The 13,796-nt window shown below is 45.0% G+C and overlaps 3 protein-coding genes across 4 annotated transcripts; 2 read left to right on the top strand and 1 right to left on the bottom strand.

Moving 5' to 3' along the window:
- Positions 1-1,134: 1,134 nt before the first annotated feature.
- On the top strand, positions 1,135-6,279 carry steap3 (STEAP family member 3, metalloreductase). Of its 2 annotated transcripts, none has more exons than XM_079185668.1 (6): positions 1,135-1,157; positions 1,929-2,171; positions 2,493-2,759; positions 2,839-3,363; positions 3,472-3,633; positions 4,887-6,279. In XM_079185668.1, exons 2-6 carry the CDS (start codon positions 1,944-1,946, stop codon positions 5,172-5,174), a joined length of 1,470 nt encoding a protein of 489 aa, XP_079041794.1. In that variant the 5' UTR covers positions 1,135-1,157; positions 1,929-1,943; the 3' UTR covers positions 5,175-6,279. The 2 variants fall into 2 exon arrangements, with proteins under 2 accessions (XP_079041794.1, XP_079041795.1); XM_079185669.1 differs by having other exon boundaries at positions 1,155-1,201.
- Positions 6,280-6,648: 369 nt separating this feature from the next.
- LOC306715343 (acyl-CoA-binding protein-like) lies at positions 6,649-8,519 on the top strand. Its single transcript, XM_079185670.1, has 4 exons — positions 6,649-6,785; positions 7,054-7,171; positions 7,830-7,892; positions 7,993-8,519. The coding sequence occupies exons 1-4, from the start codon at positions 6,780-6,782 to the stop codon at positions 8,076-8,078; spliced, it is 273 nt and encodes a 90-aa protein (XP_079041796.1). The 5' UTR covers positions 6,649-6,779; the 3' UTR covers positions 8,079-8,519.
- A 151-nt stretch (positions 8,520-8,670) lies between these two features.
- Positions 8,671-12,772, bottom strand: sctr (secretin receptor). Its single transcript, XM_079185671.1, has 13 exons — positions 12,632-12,772; positions 12,456-12,555; positions 11,962-12,072; positions 11,513-11,619; positions 10,929-11,038; positions 10,710-10,842; positions 10,470-10,623; positions 10,305-10,365; positions 10,138-10,207; positions 9,739-9,830; positions 9,402-9,540; positions 9,267-9,308; positions 8,671-9,167 (listed from the first exon to the last, which is right to left on the bottom strand). Exons 1-13 carry the CDS (start codon positions 12,671-12,673, stop codon positions 8,982-8,984), a joined length of 1,347 nt encoding a protein of 448 aa, XP_079041797.1. The 5' UTR covers positions 12,674-12,772; the 3' UTR covers positions 8,671-8,981.
- Between the last annotated feature and the right edge of the window lie 1,024 nt (positions 12,773-13,796).

The raw sequence follows: 13,796 nt of genomic DNA, 5'->3' as shown, positions 1-13,796 counted from the left end.
AGCGAGCCGAATAAAGATGTCACTCGGGTCGCGACAGCAATGTGCTCGTCTATGCTTTTCATGCTGTGTGGGTAAAGCATTAAGTTGTTAAATTGCACTCATTTAACTACTCTAGCTCTCTACGCTTCATAGCGGTACACCTAAAAATGGCCACCGCTCTGAGAGCGACTTCATTCTCTGCTCGGGTTTGACATAACTATGTATCTTTACATAGCAAATATTTGTTTGCTGCTATATTAATGTTCAGAATGTGAAATACAGCTCCTTTAAGCGTTGTAAACAAACACGAGGCCATGGCCTAGAGAGAGTGAAGGAGAGGGTGGCATGCAGGCACTGTGTGTGTGTGTGTGTGTGTGTGTGTGTGTGTGTGTGTGTGGTGACACTGATGCAGTGCTGCGAGCCAGAGGGGTTCAACCTTTTGCAAGTGGCAAAGGCAGACTTGATGAAGTCATGTTGACAGCGCATGGCCCGCGGCCGGACATCTTTTTAACGCGCTTTTGCTTTTTTTTTCACGTTCTAATCCCACGGCCTGTTTATCAAACACACCGACAGCAGCAGATGGAGTCCAGTGAGAGACTGCTATTAAAAGTCTGTGTCTAATGAGACAATAACAAAAAATGACTACACTTCACTTCTTTTTTCTTTTTTGTGTGCTAATATAATCACAATGCTAACACATGTTAATGTTTAGCAGCTAAGTGTTTATTCAGCATCTTAATTTAGCTTGTTTGCATGCTGGCAACAGTGGATTAACACTAAACACAAAGTACGGAAAGTTAATTAAGAATATTTGTTTACAAACCAAAGTATTGGACACTTTTATTTTTTATTATTTCTTTATTTTTACATACATTTTTATTTGGTGTAAAGCAACCGGTCCCCACTGTTTTCATTACTTTGATGTCTTATAAATTAAGTTTTTGTGTTGTTGATGTAATGTAAATAGTCTGTTATATAATGTACAATACATTCCTGGATCATATTCATTTCTCTCTCTCTCTGTCTGTCTGTCTGTCTCTCTCTCTCTCTCTGTCTCTCTCTCTCTCTGTCTCTCTCTCTTATCTTCTGCACACACGTGGAGGCGTGGCCGCGGAGGGGCGGGGCTTGGGCATGCGCGTCACGTTATCAGGAAGAAACGTTCACAGAGGAGCAGCGGGGTGAGTAAAGTAAAGCCCCTGAAAGTAGCTAAAAACATCTCCGTGTAAGTTCTAACAGAAGCTAAATTGTGTTGGGTAAGCTATCGGTTTTATCCAAATGTCCGTGTGTGTTTACCTGCGTCGTCGTGTTTGTTGAGGAGAGGAACTTTATTCGGAGGGAAAGTTTCCACGAGTTGAGTCAAGGACAACATGATAGGTTGCGTCAACTCTTTCTGTCTGGAGCAGAATATCTGTGTGGATTTATTGCAATGAAGTGTTTTGTCGCGCGTGGGTCGGCTCTAACACATCATGCGACAATACTTGAAACTGTTTCTGAAGAGTTCGGCTCGTGACTGGATGATTTACAAAAGCTGCACTGATATAAAACAAAGTGCATGTGTACTATTTCCAGTGCTAACGTTGAGGGTGTATTAACTTTAAACAGTGGAGTTCAGAAGGGAGACTGACAGATTACATCTTAGTGGTTATTATATTAATATTATGGCATCCAGTTTCCTGTGCCAGCTGGATAGACCCACTGTAGAGTTACTGTGTATGTGTATGTGTATATATATATATATATATAATTTATTTTATGTATGTTATTACTTACAAAAGCAAGCCTCTAAGGTCTAGACCAAACAACCAGAGCCTGTGTGTAAACAAGTGAATATCCTGAAGGCCTTATTAAAAGTACTTTTTATTCCCTTTTCTATTTTTTGACTGCGTTTTAGGAACCAGTTGAGGTAATATGGGTGCATATGAACAAACCTCCATGTCCTGTCTCTGCAGATTCACCAGTGCATTATGCCCGATGAGATGGCGCGGCCTTTAATCCGAGGCAGAGGTGAAGGGGGGGGCTCCCGGCACCTCGAGGCCTCCACGTCTGAACTTGGCGCCCCGGTTGTCGGCATTCTGGGCACGGGCGACTTCTCCCGCTCACTGGCCAGGAGGCTGGTGGCCTCCGGGTACCACGTGGTGGTGGGGAGCCGCAACCCCAAGCGCTCTGCGGCTCTGTTCCCCGAAGAGGCTGAGGTGACGACGCTGACGCTCACATTCACACTCGCCGCGTAATTGGTGTTTTGGTTTCTCTCCCTGTGGTGATGATTATATATTTACCCATGAGGCATGATGACTGTTATTATCCTGAATAGATACGCATCTATTGTAGTATAGAACAAAGCAGTTCATCTGACATGTTCCTCTTTATATCGTCACACTGTCGGTTGTGAAACCATTCGCTACATACTGTAAAGTATACTAAGTGTTCCAATGAGGATGAATGTACAGAACTAGCCAATAATATATTCTTCTGCTAATCATTTAGTTGTTCCTGTGATTATGTGCTTCCTCCAGGTGACGTCCCAGATGGAGGCAGCCAGCCAGGCAGACCTGGTGTTTGTCGCGGTGTTCCCCGAGCACCATTCCACGCTGGTGGAACTGAAGCCCACGCTAGCCGGAAAGACGCTGGTGGATGTCAGCAATGGTTTGAGAATCAACCGGGACGGGCCTTCGAACGCCGAGCAGCTGGCCCAGCTGTTCCCGGAGAGTTCTGTAGTCAAAGGGTTCAACACCATATCGGCCTGGACGCTCCAGGTGGGACCTCGGGATGGAAGCAGGCAGGTAGGGTACATCGGCTGTCCCTTGTGGTTCAGATTTTTGAAAAGAAAAAGGAAAACCCAACATCATCTTCCCTCTCCAGATCTTCCTGTGCGGCAACAATTGCAAGGCCAAGAGCTCGGTGATTCAGCTCTGTCGCAGAATGGGCTTCGTCCCCGTGGATATGGGCCTCCTCTCCTCCTCCCTGGAGATCGAAAACCTCCCCCTCTATCTCTTCCCCTCCTGGCGCGTCCCCGTCCTCTGCACCCTGTCCCTGTTCGCCTTCTTCTACGTGTACAACTTCCTCCGCGACGTCCTGCAGCCCTACGTCACGGCGGGCAAGAACGTCTTCTACAAAATGCCCATCGACACCGTCAACGTCACCCTCCCCGCCGTGGCCCTGGTGATGCTGTCGCTGGTCTACCTGCCCGGGTTGTGCGCCGCTTTCCTCCAGCTGTGGTGGGGCACCAAGTACAACCGCTTCCCCAGTTGGCTGGACCGGTGGCTGACCAGCAGGAAGCAGCTGGGCCTGTGCAGCTTCTGGTGCGCGGCGCTGCACGCCATCTACAGCCTGTGTCTCCCCATGAGGAAGTCCGCCCGCTTCAAGCTGCTCATCGCCGCTCAACAGGTGAGGAGAAGACACGAACCCTGATTGACGCTCCATACATCATGTGTACGCTAAATACCCCCACCCTGGAGACGATGAGGATTCAGTTGTTTACTGTGTGGCGTCCAGGTGAAGGTGGGCGACGACGTGTGGGTGGAGGCGGAGGTGTGGAGGATGGAGCTGTACCTGTCAGCGGGCATCATGGCCCTCGGACTGCTCTCCTTGCTGGCTGTCACCTCGCTGCCCTCGGTGGCCAACACCGTCAACTGGAGGGAGTTCAGCTTCATACAGGTACACACACACACACAAGCAGTGATAGTTCTAGTTACATAAAGAAGTGTAGAATCTAATATATCCCCCCTCCCCGAGTGCCCCTTCTCCTATAAATATATACCGCCACAGGGCTGGGTTTCTATTCTTCTTGGGCGCAGCAGGGTAGGAGTCAGATGGGATTAATACAGACTGACGGCCAAAGACTGCCAGCCGTGACACTTGACACATAAACATACAGGCTCGGGCATCACGCTGATGCGGCGACAGATGAACACCACGTCTCCGACATGCAAACACTGCGTCTGCACTCCTGCAGCTGCCCCAGATTTGCCGTTAAACTCTTGACTGTGACAAAGCCATCAGGAGTGTCGTGACTCACGCACTTCCTCCTTCTCCGCTGCTCCCTAACCCCCCCTCCTCCTCCCCTTCCTCCTCCCTCGCAGCCTCCGTTCCTCCAGCGCTCGCGGCCCTTCGGTGGTCTCCTTTTCATCTTTCAGTTCGGCTAATCCGCCGGCCGTCAGATTAGCCGTGTGCCCGACGGCCGGCGCGTTGAAAAGCAACCCTCTCTGCATCTAGCTGCGCCGCCCGCTGCAGCAGGACCGTGTGTTCATGGGTGTTGTCTGTCGTGCCCGTGTGCATGTTTGTGTCGTGTGTTGGAGCGTCAGTCTCATACACAATTTACCGGCGACACACTAAGAATCTGCCATAGCCCCTAAAGGCTGAACATTGTCCACTTGACCTGTGCGTTTTCAATTAAAAAAAAACTAGTTTTAAGTGATGCCCTAATCTCAGAGCTGCTGTTACTGTCAACAAATCCCACAAAAACACCAACAATGCTCTCCAACCTCCCCAGTATGTGTACATGTATATGTGTGCTGTTCCTCTTCCCGTATTTGAAAGCACCACAATAGAAAAAGTCATCACTCCTGTCAAGTGGAAACAATTATGATCCGCTCTGCCCGGTTAGTGTGTGAACGAGGGGAAAACGAGGCCATTTTTAACCCCATGGCCTCTACCCGACTCAACCTTGGGAAGTTGTTTTAATTAGCGTGCCCTGTAGGTCCATTAAGCAGCGAACTGGTGGGGTTCATTCAGGTCATGAGTGGTGGGTCAGTGTGTTTCTTCGGGCTCTGTAACACAGTGAGCTAATGTAGTGGACTGTGAGCTGAAGACGAGTCACTTTAAGGGGAAATCTCAGACTTCTTTTTAGCCATGTGTGTCATATATTTAGAGGTTATGTTATGGTGACCTCCCTGTTTCGCCTCCTGCAGTCCACACTGGGTTACTGCGCCTTGTCCACGGCCACCGTCCACACGCTCCTCTTCGGCTGGGACAGCGCCTTCAACCCGGCCCAGTACCGCTTCCTGATGCCCCCCACCTTCACGCTGGTCCTGGTTCTTCCCGCCGCGGTCCTGCTGGGCCGCCTGGCCCTCCTCGCCCCCTGCGTGGCCCGGCGGCTCGGGCGGATCCGCCGCGGCTGGGAGAAGAGCCACCACCTCCGCTTCGCCCTGCCGGGCGACTGCTGCCGCAACGGGCTGGAGGAGGCGAGCGACGTGTGAGGATCCAGACCGAAGCGCTCTGTACGTGTGCGCTCATGAATATAAACGGCAGGTCACACAGGAGATAAATGATTTATACACCGTTGGAATGTATTGAAGGCTCCTCTCTGAGGCCCAATGAATGATTTCAGAGACGTGTGAGCGTCTTTTCTACAAATTAGCTGGTAGTTCCTTAGAGATGTTTGACCGGTAGAGCTGTGGTGGTCAACCTCATTGCACTATGCATCGTCACTAACAGGTATTTAGTCGGTCCTCTTGCGTTTTACTTTAATTTATTGCTACAAGATCAGCTTCTGGTTTCCTTTATATATCTTGGAAAGAACCCGCTGAAGACTCATAAGTTCATATTTGACTCCAAACATCAGAAGCAGACTTTGCCTCGTGCATTCCCGAAAATCATGGAAAAGGATTTTAGATGATGTTCCCCAATTTAACCGTTTGATGTCCTTCACTGTAATGTGAGTTAAATGTCAATCATCAAATATATGGCAAATAATGTAGACCTGTTACACTCTGGCCAGTAGCTGCTGAGCGCTTCATACACGAGGGAAAACGTTTGTGTGTTTTGGTTGCAGTTTGTTAACTTTTGAAGAACGAGATGAATCAGTGTTCCAAGTAAGTCCTCCTCCTCCTCCTTCTCCTCCTCCTCCTCCTCCTCCTCCTCCTCCTCCTCCTCCTCCTCCTCATCGGTGCACAGTCACTCACTCAGGTGTCGTTTCTAAACTGCAGACCCAGAGTCTCAAGCTGCTACGTGCTGCTTTGCTTTGTCTAGTTTAGAGAAGCTGTTAGAAAGTTTTAGTTTTCTTGTTTTTTACATGGTTACCATTTGGTGTTACTAAACTGACCTGCTGATCAGAACACGTTTATCAAACCGTTTCTTTTTTCTACTGTCTTCAATATGAGCGTGAACGGCTCATTGTTCCCTTGAGAGTGTGTGTTCTCTCAGTTTAGTGTTCTTGCCAAAGATCCTTCTCTGTTCCGTGATAAGTGGATGAATCTAAATCAAAATGCTGCCGTAGTGTGCTGGAGTTTCTAACCTCAAAGGCATGAATGTAAAGAACTCACATTTCTAGAACATAGAATAAAACGTTTTTTCTACAATCGTTCTTTTCTCCCCAGCATCTTATTCACGTCTTGAATATTGTGAAATAGATTTATTTATTTATCAGTCACAGGCTGAAATAAAACATTATTTAAAGATTACGGTGATTAAAGAAGGTAAATCTCATCTCAGCGTAGAGCACAAACATCAGATCATACACATGTGGATGCTGCCATCCTGTGGCTGAGAATCAGATCACACGACTTTTACATTCTCAATAACTGAAGGCCTGATTATTATTTCTTTATTAAAATAATGAAATTGCAGTGCTGCAGGTGTAACCGGAAACCCTTCCGTCATGCACGGCTCCCTCATTAGTTAGAGAACGGTAAACCTGCGCGTCAGTCAGCCTGCTGCTGTCTGTAATGACGGCGTGGCCTTCAGGAACCACCTCCCACTCCACTCTGTGACCAACGACGTCACCGCAGGACGAGTCTTGACGAGCACCGGCTGAAAAGTGTGGCAGCAGCAGCAGCAAGGCGTGTCAGTTTCTCTCAGCCGTCATGAATGTAAGTACTATATCTTCTAGTTGTGAGCCTCTTCTAGCGTGTTGCATTGAAGATCTATGGTACCATTACGTTGTCTTGTTCTTTACTGATTCACTGGGAGGTTGTTACAGAGCCGGAATAGCTCCGCTTAGCTACGTGTGTAAAGTCTTGTGTAGATGTAATGAGGCGATAAGTCATTTTAACTAGAAACAAAAATCGTAAGTAAGTTTTAGAACAAACATTTCTACCAGTTGTTAGATTCCTGCGTGTTTCTCTCTCGTCCTGCCAGGAATCCTTTGAAAGAGCCGTAGAGGAGGTGAAGGTGCTGGACAAAAGACCCGGCTACGGAGTGCTGGGAGAAGTATATGGTTTATACAAGCAGGCCACGGTCGGCGATGTTAACATAGGTGAGTCTCTGCGGCCCTCGTGTTGTGAGGTTTGTAACGTTGTGGAGTCCACATGGAGACACAAAGGAAGGACTCATTCACTTCGAGTTCTCCAGTTTCCGTGCACAGGAGGACTCCCAGCAGGGTGGGGCGAGAAAGAATGAGGCCCAACAAGTTCTGCGTCTTTCTGTGAACGATCCCACAACTGAACTTTGACACAAAGACATTTATTTAAAGAAAAATATATGAAATAGTATTGAAATGGGGAAAAAAACATTTTGTGACTGTGTGCACAAAAAAAGTATTACTTACATGAATATTCAAAATAAAGATTTTTAAAGATTTTAGAAATACTGAGGTCACAAGTTCAAACATATCTGGGAATGTTTTTAAGAACATTTTCACCTTTTGTTTTTTTTAACTTTTATCTCCCAACATTAACGTTTAAATACTATTTTAAAGCCTATAATTGGTGAAATGCAGAATCCTTTATTTACTTATTATTCATTTGTTTGAACAATAGAATCAGACTATAAAACCCTTCATGTGTACCTTTTATTGTAGAATGTAATGATAGCCTGACATGGGTGCAGCTTTTGCTGTACTTTTACTTTTGATAATTAAAATGTAGTTTCTGTTGTTTCAGTGTCTGATGGTTTATTTGCTTTGACGTCCACAGAACGTCCAGGTTTTTTTGACCTCGCAGGACGAGGAAAATGGGACGCATGGAAAGATCGGAAAGGTCAGATTTATAGAACTTTAAGAAAAGAATAGAATATGGAAATGGGAAAACCGATTTATTCTTTTTGCAAAAACCGACTGATATGCTTTGTAACCGACAGGTCTGTCCAAAGAAGAAGCAATGATCGCCTATATTGACCTGGTGGAGGACCTGAAGAAGAGATTTGGGTTCTCTCAAATTATGTAGCCTTTTCAATGTCTCATCTTGTTCTCAGTAGAACCTTAACATTGGACACATGTAGAACAGACTGTACGCGCTGCTGCACTCGTTGGTGCTTTATTACTGTGTAAGACATAATTAGGTTTAAATGCTTGAGTACTTTCTGGTACTCTAAATTGGTTAAAACCCAAAAAGCGTGTAAAGGAATGGCAACATTTTGTGAAATGACACTGATTTGCTTTCCTGCTGAGAGCAGGAAAATCAAACAGCTAGCCTTCATGCTAAGCTAAGCTAATCGCCCGCTGGCTCTAGCTTCATATTTAGCTTACAGACATTGAAGAGGGGTATCAATCTTCTCGTCTAACTCTCAGCAAGAACGTGAAAAGATGTGTTTCCTAAAATGTCTAACTAATGCTTTTAAGTGCGAATACAATAAAAAAGGTTTAAATAAAGAGCATCTGTTCACAGGACTGGCTATCAATAATAACGCCTTGAGTTTGAAAGACATTCATGTAAAGATGCTGTTTAGTTGCATTATGGGGATTGTAGGATCAAGTGGGTTGGAGCTTTAACCATACTGGGGACAAAAGGCAGGATCTATTGGTCTCTACTTAATCAATTTGGACCATTCTTCTTTTTATAATCTGTATCATTCAAGTCCCCAGAACTTCCCAGTTTTCCATCTGTTACTTTTGGACATTTACAAATCATTTCCACATTAATCTTGTGACAGTATTCAGTATAATCGCCACAAACAAGTAGTCTAAGCTCTCCAGCTATTCCCCATCCTTATGTCGTCAAATAAAAAAAAAACACGAGAGATTAGCAAAAATACGCATTTGACAGTATTAAACACTCAAGCTGCAGTTGTGCACTATTTGGCCCTCAGCCAGGATTCATTATGTATCAATGAGCCGATCCCGCCTTGAGTCACATCTCCACTGTATCCACAGGGAGTCCGCTGGTTGTCGGGCTTCCCGGAGAGCAGGGCAGCAGGGACACCTGTGTGTGGGGGGACCCGCTGTGGCTGATGGAGCCGTGCTGCTGCCGGCGCCGGCTGGGGAGGTGCTGAGACAGCCGCCACCTCCGCCACCTCCTCTGGAACTCGTGCTGCACCTGGAAAATGTGCGCATCGCGTTCAATCCCAAATTTGCTTCACACTTTAACTTTGGATCTTTATGTTTTTTTGGCTCCGACTGGCCGACGGGTTCTTACCTCTCCGTTCATGAAGCAGTAGAGCACGGCGACCACAAAACCCTGCGGTGATGGGAAGAGAGAGAGGTCAGTGAGTGTAGGGTTGTTTGTCGTTGATCGGACGCTCTATCGCTCTCATACATGCGACGAATTTACCTGTGTGGAGGACAGAGCGAGCTCGGCAAACGTCCATATCTTAAACACTGAGCTGCTGACCTCAACGGGCAAGAAAACAAACAGGATGTAATGCAGACCGAACAGAGCCACCAGAAAGAATGTGGATTTGATCAGCCTCCTGGTGAAAGAAAAAGGGAAAGTTTTAAACTAACAATAAAAAACAGACCTTTACAGGCATTTACCTATTGTATAGTGTCCTTGTATGTAAATATATATTCCCATCCCTCAAAAACACTGCTTTTTCATATGTAAACCACTACCGGCTTCAAATTTACAAAACCGATATGCTACAGTAGTAGTGTTGATCTCTACTCACTTATACTGGCAGAATTCATTCCTCTGTGTAGCTTGCATACGGAGTTTGTTCACCAGTATCCTCAAAATGCCCAAGAAAAAGATGAGATTCATCTGAAATGATTAAAACACTGTTATGACATTTTGGAAAATGTGCTTTCGTGCCAAGAGCTAGACGAGAAGATTGATACCACTCATGTATGCTGAATATGTAGCTAGCACCAGCAACCAGTTAGCTTAGCATAAAGATTGGAAATGGGGAAACCGCTAAGCTAACCAGCTGCTGGCTGTTACTTCGCACTTAGCATGTGAGTGGTATCAATCATCTCGTCTAACTCTTGGCGAGAACGTGAACACGTGTAGCTCTGAATATGTCAAACAGCTTTTAATGTTTTAAAGAAAAACAAAATAAAGTTTTTACAGATATAGTCAGAAGGACTGGCACTCGAAGTATCCACCAAATCCATTCATGTCTCCTGGTTTCCCAGCAGCTGTGGCAATAAAAATAAAAAAGAAATCATTTTAACACTTAACAGATAATCTCGTAACTGCAAATGATCGAGTGAAACACTTGTTTAACCCTCATACCCTTCGTCTTCATAGAAATACTTGGCACATCCCCAGGAGACAATGACAATCAGAGGTAAGCCTGTGGGATGGAAATAGATCTCAGGTCAATCTAAAAAGACAAAGAGTCGGTATTTGTAAAGAGAGAGAGGGGCGCACTTGATTTCTGTTAACGTGTCTCCCTACCCCAGCTTAGGACGATGTACCAGGCGAGGTGTTTCCTCAGGGAGAAGAAGGAGCGGCTCACCAGGGTGAAGAGGAAGTGACCCTCCGCCAGCAGCCAGCTGTAGTTTGCCAGGATGGAGTAGTTGGAGAGCATGAGCGCGACCTTGCACGCCACCTGCCGCACAGGAGAGGTGTGTTAATCATGTGGCCGATTTAAAAAGGGGACGACAAGAAAGAGAGCGTCCGTCCGTCCGTCCGCACCGGGTAGTAGTCACAGTGGTAGAGCTCTTCATCGGTGAATAGCAGAGAGTCTCTGACGAAGATGAAGATGGCCCTCAGGATGAAGGAGACAAACAGCTGGATGTGGATGTGGTTCCTGGTGCAGTGCAGCTTTCTGAAGAGATATTAACACTCACTGTTTAATCCCTCAGTTTTCAGGGAAGGACCAACCAATGCTTTTCACAAAGACGTGATTCTCACCTAAACAGGCAGAATATGGTGATGGCGATGGAGAGGGAGATGAGGGAGAGTGTGTACCCGGCCGTGTACATGGTCTTCACGTAGGAGAAGTACATGTGGGCGTCTGAGGACTGAGCAAGGAGGAGGAGAGCATCACTTCATCACCCGCATCGAAGACTCAAAGACCGGGCTCAGGCGTCTTGTGACAAGTTTATTTCAAGAGTTTGGTAAGAAGTGTTTTGGGTAATTAGGAGGTAAATCTAGAATAAAAACGTTTTTTTATGTATTTTAACAGAGTTGAAAAGTGTCTTGTTTCTGCTCGAGACTGTTAGTAGTTTAAATGTATAACTACTAATTTTGAACAGAAGATACTTAAACCTTCTCATTTTGAGCGACACAAGTTAAATGTTTGCTTTTGTACATTTGTGGCAGAAAGGTAAGTGGTTCTTCTAAGATGTTGGGGACGCTGCTCTCTTCCCATTGGCTCACAGACACGAGCGCGAATAGAAATCATAGTTATAGTCATTTAAAAGGATTTCATAGGTGCTTCATAGGTTTGTATTGGATAAACTACAGGCACTGTGTGCATTTTAGATACCACCAACCTCTCCAAGAAAGTGGAGCGTCTCATTGAACGAGTAGCTGCATGCGTCTTCATGTGGGACGAGCGGGTCGGTCCAGCCACTGGCAGTGCAGTTGCGGTGCACTTCACCTGCAAAATAGCGAGCAAATCTTACGTCTGTTGTTGTTGTCAGAGTATCCTAGGAAAGTATATCTTATGAGGGTGTTGTTGTTTCAGCTGGTCACTGGTGTGTTCACACACTTGGATTTATTGCACAGTAAAAAGCTGCAAAACCATTACTTTTTCCTCTTCAGGTGCTTCAATAAACATCTGGTTCTTCAGATAGTTTATCATGAAATCCTTCATCTCTCCACATAAACACTCCTGTTTAATGGCTGAATGTTTGGATGGAGACCCACCAGAAGAGAATAATTAACCAGTTCAATGGGGAATAGGTAATGGCAGTCTGTTTGTACACGTGTGGTATCTCACCATCCGAGGTGAAAAACTCCGGACACGGCTGAGAGACGGTTTCCCCGAGAGAAGCAGGTGGCCAGCAGTTCAGGTCATCCCACATCCCCTTACAGTGCACGCTGATGTTTTCTTCATGCGTGGAACATAAATCACAACTTTTTATTTATTTATTCATTTAATTTGCTCGGCTGTGGTGATCGAATTTGATGTTTTAGTTGCAGGATAAAACGCCCCAAAAAAACCACCACATCTGGATTAATCCTGATCCTTCAGTATAAAATGCCTGATGCAAGCTTGGGATTTCAGGGTGCATTATGTTATGTGACCACTAGGTGTCACTAAAACATTGCATCAAATTTCTGTACGGTTTAAAAAAAGCTTAATTCAAAGATTTTATTCATATCAGAGATTTCCTTTATTAATGGAAAGCAGAAATCTTGACTTATTCAATATTCTTTAAGTATAAGTTAACACCATAGGGGTAAAATACACAGTTTAGAAACTTAACTCACCTGTTGCTTTGTGTGATTTATAAAGCAGCAGATCTGCCAAACACCTTTCCTCCTCTCTCACAAGATTAACATGAGGATGACACCCTGATGACGACTTCGCCTGTAAATCAGCAGACAATGATGCACTTGCATCTTAAAATGTGTAGATTCAAATAAACATGCATCTATATTCTCACCTGGGGCAACAGTAGCAATCCAATAAGTCCAACTTTTTTCATTGTGTCTGACGGGTTCCTCTTTCCATCAACACAGGCAGCTACAGCCAAACCTCAAGCCGCATATCTGATTAGAATGAAAAGCAGGCATCCTGCCATGCAGCAGATATACGAGGTCTGAAAATCAAATATAGACCTCCTCAGAGTATCGGTAATTATGCACGGTATTTCTCGGGACAGTCTGGGAAGCGCCTATCAAGGCAGTTATATTAAAATTGCGACTTCCAGTTGTAACTTTCAAAATAACGTCTATTTTCATGTATTGTTTGAAAACGGAAATATGTAGCAACAGAGGTTTAATAAATACGTATGTGATTAAATACATTATATCTTTACTGTATCTAACTAAGCAAGTAATAACAAGGAATACATACACAGTTTGTAGTCTATGCTTTTATTTTGAAGGTGGAATGGCTAGCTTCCGGTATTGATCTGGGTAATTAACGTAGTTTAACGGCACTTGCGGCCAACAAATCGTTGTCGCCCGGATGTTGGTCCCGCCCACTCAGAGCACGAGCGCCTCTATGGCAACGGTAGTGTTAGAGAGAGTGGTCCTTCCGCTCATCACGAGAGCAGCAGGTGTGATGCATTAAACTAAAGATGCTTCTGTTACGAAAATAGACGGAGTGTGGCAGCTTTATCTGAACTACTAAATACAACCTATTGTCTAAAGCTTAAGTAAGTTCTGAAGTTCCATTGTTCAAACGGTTTTTCATGAAAGCTGATAAAACTCTTACTAAGTTAACGTTAGCGTAACTTAGTTAAATTAAGCTAACAGGTAGCGCTAGGCTAGCAACACCGGAGTTATTTGCTATTGTTAGCCTCCTTGCTAACGTTGCTCTTAGGTTTGTTACAGGTACAAACGTATTTATTTATATATATATAGCGCTAATACGGTGCATTTCAATTATATTCAGACACCTTCACTTTTTTCACATTTAGTTGTTCTCCAGCCTCGTGCTAAAATGTTTTATGTTATTTTCCTCATCAGTCTAAACACAATATCCCTTAATGCTTAGCGTTAGCTCAGGTGCTTCCTGTTTCTCTTGATCACCTTTGAGACGTCTGGTTTGGAGTCCAACTGAGTCAATGTGATATAAACATTTTTTTCTTTGTAATACATTTG

Source organism: Pholis gunnellus, assembly GCF_910591455.1.
Source record: "Pholis gunnellus genome assembly, chromosome: 24".
NCBI lineage: Eukaryota > Metazoa > Chordata > Actinopteri > Perciformes > Pholidae > Pholis > Pholis gunnellus.
This window is presented reverse-complemented; position numbering and strand designations above follow the sequence as displayed.